We start from the raw sequence: 8,898 nt of genomic DNA, 5'->3' as shown, positions 1-8,898 counted from the left end.
GCATAACCAATTCTCTGAAGTCTTTAAAGAAACATACATGCAGAGAGAAATTAAATTGGTTCTCTCTGCCTGACCCCTTGAACTGATGTATCTTTTTCACCTTGAGCAGAACTTAGCCACCAGGATTCCTGGTTCTGGTGTCCTTGGATCCTTTTGGAATCACACCACTGATTTCTTAGGGTTTCATTTTGCATATGGCCACTTCCCAGCCTCCATCATTCACACAAGTCAATTCCTTATAACAAATCTTACTGTAATTTCTAATTGACATTGCTCCTGGAAGCTGGGTTTATAGATGTCTCATTTGGGTTTGTAGATGTCCATCTTCTTCATCTTCCTTCTGCACAGGACTGTGTCCAAGTTTCATCTTCTTACCAGAATATTAGTCACATTGAATTGACCAACCTTAGTGAACTCACTAAATTAATGACATCCGTAAACCCCATATCTCTTAATAAGGTCCTATTATGTGGTATTACTGGGTGTTATAACATCAGCATATGGTTGGGTTTCTTCTTCTTTGGGGCAAGGGGGCACAGGATCATAGCTGGGTTTGGGCTGTAATTGCTGCACATTCCAAAACAGTCTGCTTTTAAGAGGCACCAATGAGTCAGATTTCAAGATTTCAAGATTCCAAGTGATTTCAAGGAGTGTAAAAGATTCATGCTCAAATTCTTTTTTAAATTGTATTTATTAAAGTACCATGAGTAACTAAGTTATTCACAGTTGACTTTTATAAATAAAATGCTCCATCACCTGTCTTGCCACCAGTGTCAACTGCCCTCCCCAGGTTCTTTCCTATAGCCCCCACCCCCACCCAAGTCAGCCATTTTAACAAGCACCTTTTTAAGTTTGGTTGTTTTGAAGTTGGTTTTTTTGAAGTTTGAGTCTCATGATTTTAGTGTTGTTGTCTGGATATGAGTGTTGTAGTGTGGTTTGGATATTTAGCTCTGTCATTCTTTAGCACCATTGATGTCCCTGAATCGCCTTAACCCTTATCCCCTATTGCTTCCCATCTGTCTTTTATCCTCCTTGCCACTCTATATCCTTCCCCTATTGCTTCCCATCTGTCTTTTATCCTCCTTGCCACTCTATATCCTTCCCCTCCCTCTACTTTGAGTCTAGAGATGATCTTAGCACCTCCCCTTTTAAATCATTGCATTTCCTCATCCAGTTATTCTAAATTCCACATATTTATCCTTTTTTTTCTGGTTTACTTCACTTAACATAATATCTTCCAGTTCCATGCATGTTGAAGTGAATTGCATTTCATCATTTCTTGCAGCTGCATAGTATTCCACTGTGTATCTCTATCACTTTTTCATGATTCACTGATCTGTTGTTGGACATCCAGGTTGATTCCAAATCTTAGCTATTGGATTGAGAGCTGAAATGAATAATGGTGCACATATATCTTTATGAAAGAATGTTTTTCTGTTCTGGCAGGGGGTAAATACCCAAGAGTGGAATTGCTGGGTCATATGACAGCTCAATAATGGCCCTTAGTAGTGTCATACCATCTCACAAAGGGGCCCTAGCAACAGGTAGAATGAAGGTTATTATGAGGACAGGGATTGTGATGGTGTCCAGGCTGTGGAATATGGTGAGACCAAATGTTTGTGCCTCAAAAGATGTCCCTTGGCTTTAACTGTCAGCACTACAGTTTTCTGGATGGCAACAGAGGACAGGGAGATCATGGAAGCCCGGGGAGCAGGCGAAAGCTGTCCAACCTTCACCAAGATGGTGCCTGAGGACCCCATGTCGGAAGGGAAGTCAAAGGCTTCTTTGGTAAGGGGGTGTATCCTCTCACTGGCTCCCACACACTCTGCCAGGGGTGGGGGGTGCTGCTCTGGGACATGTGAGAGAAGCTGATTGCTAAGAACAGTGGGTGCTGTGGACCCATCCCCACAGGGGTACCCTGATGACACGGTGAAGTCACTTGAAACTGCTTTAGTGCCTCCTCCCTCTGTGCACAGGACGGGGCCCTCACCCCCACTCCAGCCCCATGTCGGGATTCTCTCAATAGAACTGGGGTTCCTTCCTCCCTCCTGGGCTCCCAGAAAAGAGGGTATCTGCTTCAGAGTAGGGATTTGAAAAGCACCAGGAAGAGTCTTTCTCGACACACCAATGCCTCCCATGGCAACTTTGGGGTGCCATTCCTTTCAGTGGGGTTATCTATGCCTTCTTAATGCTCAGGGCCCAGGAATCTGTGTAAGCACTTCTCTGGAGAGCCCAGTCTCCACCTTGGTACGCGGAGACAACAGTTCTGTGTGGCCTGGTCCTCTGGGAACACCCGGATGTGGCTGGGTTGAGGGAGATGTGGGAGGTACAATGGGGCTGCAGTGGGGTGCAGTAGGATGCAGTGAGGATACAGCAGGGTGCAAGGGTGCAGTGGGGTACTTGGGGTGCGGGGAGGTGTATTGGGATGCAGTTGGGTGCAGTGAGTTACAGGGAGTGCAGAGGGGTATTGGGGGTGCAGTGGGGATGCAGTGGGGTGCAGTGGAATATAGTGGGGTATAGCGGGGTATAAGTGGATGCACGGATGGGCGGTGCAGGTGCCGTGGGGCGTGGCAGGGGTAGGGTGGCTGTGAAGGCGCGGTGAGAGCAGGGGCCCCAAGACCCCTCACTTGCCCCCCACCCCACTTCTCTCCCCCGCCCCAGGAGGCCGAGGCCCAGAAGCCAGACTCCTCCTCCGACCCCCAGGTCGAGATGGAAGCCTGCGAGGACCACAGTTGTCTGGGGCCTCCTAGGAGCGGGCCTCCCAAGGCCGACCCCACCACCAAGGGCCAGGCAGGCGACGGGCCGGAGCCGGCCGAGATCCCCCCCTGCCCCTTAGGGGCCCCGAACGCAGAGCGCAACGCCGAGATGGAGCTGGAGAAGGTGCGCATGGAGTTCGAGCTCACGCGCCTCAAGTACGTGCACGAGGAGAACGAGCGGCAGCGGCAGCACGAGGAGGTGATGGAGCAGCTGCAGCAGCAGGCGCCGCCCCGCCTGGTGGGTGACCGCCGCGGGCCTCGCTGCCTCGGGACACAGCGGCTCTGCGCCTTGCCGCCTCCCACCCTGTCCTTTCCCATAGGAAGCGGAGCAGACACTCGCTGCACACGCGGCTGACCCGGGCGGGTTCCACCCTCAGCATCCCTGAGTGCTGCCAGGAGTGACCCCGGAGCACAGAGCCAGGAGAGACCCCTGAGCATCACCGGGGGTGGCCCAAAATTAAAAAAAAAATTAAGAAAAGACCCAGAACCCCCAATAGGGTCTGGCCAGTGAATTTTGCAGGAGCCGTCCATGGGGGCCCTGATGAGGGCCCAGGTGCATCTTCGCCTGGCTGGCCACTGAAACGTAGGCATCTTTTGGCAAGAAATGGGCTCTCCCCTATTACTGAGTGGAGAGAACCCCCCCTTGCGTTTGAAGGGAAGTGCTTAGCATCAAGTGCATCAATAATGAATGATATTATTGTGTAAAGCTATGATGCTGTCTAGACTTTAAGAGGCAGACAGCCCGAGGTTGAAATCCGCATTCTCCCCTGCAGAAACGTTAACGGTGGGCAAGTTCAGGGTCTCCTGGAAGCCCCATTAGCTAGCTCGTGTCAGGCACTTTCTACAGAGCTGGCTCACCAGGTCAGCTCCAGATCCATGCTGGCTTTTCAAAATTAAAAAAAAAAAGGAGAAAGGAAAGAAAGAAAGAAAGAAAGAAAGAAAGAAAGAAAGAAAGAAAGAAAGAAAGAAAGAAAGAAAGAAAGAAAGAAAGAAAGAAAGAAAGAAAGAAAGAAAGAAAGAAAGAAAGAAAGAAAAGACCCAGAATCCCCCCAGTAGGGTCTGGCCAGTGAGTTTTGCAGGAACCATCAGCAGGGGCCCTGAGAAAGGCACTTTTATGCACTCATGCAAAGTGCTCCTTGACCCAAAGGCTCTAGCTGACATTCATCACTTTCCCATTTCAGGAGACTATACTGTATTCCTTATGCTTCCCCACTCTGAGTCAGGCTCGATTCTGAGAAATCAGCCTTCTGCCTTAATCGAGTCATCATGTTTGAGGAGAGGAGGGGAGAGGAGCCACTGAGGGAGCTCCTCCAGGCCAGCCAGTATTCCATTCATCAGCACCCTTGAGTTACATTCCATCCAGCTCATATTTCTCTGCCGTGTCCAAAAAAACAACCTGAAAAGCAGTGCCAAGTGATTTCTCAGAATTAAGATACGCACTGGTCAGTTTTTTAAAGGACACAGCATTGATTTGACATGATTTGTTCTCAATGCTGGCTTAACAATGATCATTCTATTTTTTTTTCCTGCTTAATTAATTATACATTAGTTTTTGCTAGGCCAAGTCAAGCTCATTGAACTAGGATTTTTAGAATGCATCCCCTTCCACACACACACCCTTTAATAATTAGGGAATATTTGCTTGTCTCTATGACTCTGGCACATGTCTAAATTCTTCCAGGTAAGTTCCATTTCTAAACTTGTAGCTTATTTTTTTCTCAGTTTGCCGGAATAGCATTTGTCACAAGTTGGAATCTGGAATGTTTTAAATATAGAGAAGGTGTGGTCTTAGCCCTGCATCTATGTCTCTTCCCAGCCATAGTTACTTTTCCTTTTAAAGTTTGTTAGTCTTCCTCCTTGCTGGGTGACATGGAAGCCCTTGGCATGTAATCCTATCTTTTCTGTCTTCTGCTCAAAATATATACCATTGAAAATGTTTGGGAAAGGCTAAAAGCTTTTGAAAATGCGTGTCCTATCAAAATTCTAAGTATCAACCATCAGAATTTCAGACTGAAAACACTCGACTGAAAATGTGGCAGGAAGTCCCTCCCTCGCTATTTAGATGTGAGATGACTTCCTGCCCCTTTGCTTTATCTAGTTGGCTTCCTGTTTTATGTAGGAACAATCATGGTTTGTCCATAATCTCCACCTATATTAAGAGTTTAAAAACAGTTTATCTTTCCCGCATTTGCTAAAAGGTGGATAGTTGGCTCAGTTTTTCTTCCTCTGGATGTATAAGTAAATATTGTTTGAAAAACATACCTCTGTGGGGCTGGAGGGAAAGAACAGAGGTTAAGGCATGTGCCTTGCTAAGCATAGTCTGGTGTGACCGAAGACAAAAACAAAACTAAACAAAACCCCTGTGTTTCTTGCTAATTTGGAGTTTCACAGTTTCATATGATTGTTTATGAAACAAGTGGCACCATTTTAGATGCTTTAAACAACAAACCTTATAGTTAAGATGATGCTTCTTAAATATAGACCAAGTCAGTTTCATTGGCTTTTGCCTTAGCTATAGGTCAATGCTTTAAACAGTTCAAATGTGTTGTTCTTGGACCTTCGTCACATAAACTCTGGATAAATACAATATGCAAGCAGTGAGACCAAGACCTCCTGCTGCTTTCCCCCACACCAAATATAGGGAAGGTTCAGAGAGGTCCCTTGCCCATCTCTCAACATTTGTCCCTAAGAGAGGGCAAACCCTGAGGGCAGAAGGACAAGGAACTGACGCCCTATGATATGGACCAAGAACAAGAGAGTAGGGAAAAATGAGCTGTGTCAAAGGTACTCCCTCTGCTGTGTCTGTTCATAAAACAAGGCAAGAAGTCACCCAGAGAACAGGCCCAAGACACAGGGTCTGGATCTGGGCATCTAATGGACAGAGGGAGACTTTAAGCGGGAGCCAGAGGGCAGTGGCAAGGAAACAGCTTCAGAGGACAGGTCAGGAGAGACAAGAGCAGGCTCAGGAAGTGGCATGCCCAAGTTCCCTCCACATGCCTGTTGTGGGTTCTTGTCTCACTCTTCTTCCCCATCATCGTGCAAGGCAGGCCCGTTTCCCCACCCAGCATCATATCCAGGAAGGGAGAAGAGCAGGGTCACAACGCAGAGCCCCGATTCTGTCAGCTGCCTGTCTTCTTTCCCCCACAGTTCTCGGGAGGCCTCCAGGACCTCCTGCTTCCCCAGAACCAGTTTGCCATGTTCCTGTACTGCTTCATCTTTATACACATAATCTATGTCACCAAGGAGATGATCTTCTTTCTCTTCTCCAAGCACTACTTGTTCTGCATCGCAGCCATTTTGCTCTGTTTGATTAAAACACTGTGGTCATACTTTCAAGTGCCTTTACTCACCCCATCCTGGGGAGCCCCTCCCCACCTCCCTCACCCCACTGCCTTCTCGTGGTGCTTGCCTCAGGCACACGCGACCACGGACGGCACAGCCTTTCCTGTCTTAGTCCTGACCTTGTGCTGAGCCTAAGTTCTCCCTGCGGATGAAGATGTCTGATTTCTGAAGAGGAGAGTGTCAGAAGTTTCCGGGTTGGGGAGGAGGGTATCTGTAGGGAGACCAGGGCTTAAGAAAGCTTTCCCAGAGTCTCAGCCATCATCCCAAACCACCCAGTAACCAGAAGTGGGACCCATATTCACTCACGTTCAACGATCTTCTCTGAGGTGTGGGAAGTTGTGATAGGTTTGGAGGCTAAGCCTTCTCCCAAGATGTCCATGTCCCGATCTACAGAACTTGTGAGTATGTGACTAGCAATGGCCAAAGAGATTCCAAACCAGTAATGAGCCTCAAAATGAAGAGAAAATGTTGAACGCTGCAGGAGGCCTATTGTCATTGTCATCTGGGGCAAGGGGGGGAGGGGGGGGGCGGGGGCAGGAGGCTGAGAGAAGAGGAGATAGGGGCACGAAGCCACTGTGATGCAGGGCCACAGGCCAAAGAATAGGACAGCAATAAGATGGATGCTCTTCATGAGCTTCCAGAATGAATGCAGTCCTGCAACCCCACTTTGCGTCTCAAAGAGAATTAATAGGAATTGCTACATCACTAACTTTGCGATAAGTCTTTATTGAACTGCAGCTGCAGGTGCAATAAAGGAACCAAGGCTGCAAGAGCTGTCTTGCAGCTTGGCACATACCTCAGGCCATTGGCAGCTTCCAGGCAGCTCCAGACCTGAGCAAGGTGTCTCACAGTGGCTCAGGTGGGACCTGTCCTCAGACAAAGCACAATTCAGAGACATAGCGACTCTCGGGAGCCCAGCACGGACCAGCAGAATCAGAGAGGCGAAGAGAATGTCTATCACAGAGCAGGGCATGCCAGGGTGATTCTGGCAGCAAAAATCTGGGCATCATCCTGAAGACATAGAGAAGAACAAATAAAATGCCTGATTAGAGTTCAGAGCAAGTTGCTCTAGTAGAGAAGTCAGAAAAGAAAAAAGTAGGTGCCGCAAGCCCAGTCCTCAAACCAACATGCATGCATGCATGCACGTGCACACACACATGTGTTCCCTGTATGCAGAGCAAATAAATAGCTGCCCACAATAGAGATGTTTACCGGGACAGCCAAGGTCACCACTATCCCTCAAAGGAGCTGGAAGCCAGAAGCAAAAGGAACACACTTTAAACACTAGAGGGCCCTGGGCTCACAGTCACCAAATGCAGCTGCCTGTGTGTTTCTGTGTGGATAAGAAGGAAAAGCCAGCTCTCCCCTACCTTACACACACACCCTACAACTGTTTATCAGCCATTCTCCGCCGTGCCCCCCACCACCATACTGGCCATGCCCCACTGATACCCAGAAGACAGCTTGAGGCAGGAGCCTTGGGTGAAATGCAGCAGGCATTTGTCAATCAAGTCTTTATTATTTTAAAAACTATTGGGGGGGGCTGGTTGGGGCCATTACCCAGGGTTGCTCAGGGCTTACTCTTGACTCTGTGTTCAGGGATCACTCCTGACCATAATCAGGCACCATATGGGATGCTTGAAATTGAGCCAGGACCAGTCCTGCGCAAGGCAAGTGCCTTAGTCACTGTATTATTTCTCCAGCCTAATCAAGACTTTATCAAGTTTTTTTCCCCACCTCTCTCAGAGCCTAGGGCTCTGAAGAGGGAGGGACACAGGAATACATTTCTGTCTCGAGTGAAAACAATGTGGGGTCGAATTCAGTGGTCACACACATTATCATGCCATTTATGTCCATTGACTTGGTTTCTACCAACGTATCCACAGAGAGCTGCCATTGGCAGCAATGAAACTCATTTCTAAGGCCAGAGAAATAGTACAAGGCTTAAACACTTGCCTTATACACAGAAAGATCCAGGTTCAATACCTGACACCACACATGGTTCTCCAAGCACCACCAGGAGTGATCCCTGATCAGAGAAGAGTAAGCCCTGAAGATTGTCTCCATGGCATGGAGGCTGGTCTCTCATTCCGGGTAGCTCAGGGAAGGGGCCACCAAGTAAAATGTGGTTGGAGGTCATGTGGGGGAAGGGTGATGCGGGCGAATACAGACTAGAGACTGAACACAATGGCCACTCAACACCTTTATTGCAAACCACAACACCTAATCAGAAAGAGAGAACAAAAGGGAATTCCCTGCCATAGTGGCAGGGTGGGGTGGGGGGAGACGGGACTGGGGAGGGGGGAGGGATGTTGGGTTTACTGGTGGTGGAGAATGGGCACTGGTGAAGGGATGGGTTATCGAACTTTGTATGGGGGAAACATGAGCACAAAGATGTATGGATCTGTAACTGTACCCTCACGATGACTCTCTAATTAAAAATAAACTAATAAAAAAAAAAAGAAGAGTAAGCCCTGAGCACTTCCAGCATGATCTATAATGCCTCCCCCAAATAAATAAAGTAGTTATTTCTCATTACACGTTCACTGATTGGACTTTTGTCTCTTGGTACTTCTCACAGTCATCTCGTTTGGGGAGTAGAGCATGAAGAGATAAATATCTCACAAAGGGAGAGACAGTACTGCAGGCAAGGTACTTGCTTTGTGTGTGTCTGACCCAGATTCTATCTCCAGCACCCAACGTGGTCCCCCGAGCCCACCAGGAGTCTGAGCACAGAGCCAGAAGTAAGCTCTGAGCACAGCCGAGTGTGGTCCAAAAACCAAAACCAAAACCCAAGAAA

At 48.1% G+C, this 8,898-nt stretch overlaps 1 protein-coding gene across 1 annotated transcript; it reads left to right on the top strand.

Annotated features, from left to right (window-relative positions):
* The first annotated feature begins 1,671 nt into the window (after nt 1-1,671).
* On the top strand, nt 1,672-6,227 carry TMEM247 (transmembrane protein 247). The gene is made up of 3 exons (XM_004612046.2): nt 1,672-1,788; nt 2,662-2,994; nt 5,904-6,227. The coding sequence occupies exons 1-3, from the start codon at nt 1,672-1,674 to the stop codon at nt 6,225-6,227; spliced, it is 774 nt and encodes a 257-aa protein (XP_004612103.2).
* Nucleotides 6,228-8,898: the final 2,671 nt, after the last annotated feature.

Source organism: Sorex araneus, chromosome X (assembly GCF_027595985.1).
Source record: "Sorex araneus isolate mSorAra2 chromosome X, mSorAra2.pri, whole genome shotgun sequence".
Classification (NCBI taxonomy): domain Eukaryota; kingdom Metazoa; phylum Chordata; class Mammalia; order Eulipotyphla; family Soricidae; genus Sorex; species Sorex araneus.
The sequence above is the reverse complement of the archived record's forward strand: the minus strand, read 5'-3'. Positions and strand labels throughout refer to the sequence as shown.

What these genes read in the sequence shown, in the direction of transcription:
- TMEM247 (XM_004612046.2), top strand. Translation starts at nt 1,672, where the DNA reads ATGGCAACAGAGGACAGGGAGATCATGGAAGCCCGGGGAGCAGGCGAA. An exon ending in GGAAGTCAAAGGCTTCTTTG is followed by an intron (nt 1,789 to 2,661) that starts GTAAGGGGGTGT and finishes CCCCCGCCCCAG; the next exon opens with GAGGCCGAGGCCCAGAAGCC. An exon ending in AGCAGGCGCCGCCCCGCCTG is followed by an intron (nt 2,995 to 5,903) that starts GTGGGTGACCGC and finishes TTTCCCCCACAG; the next exon opens with TTCTCGGGAGGCCTCCAGGA.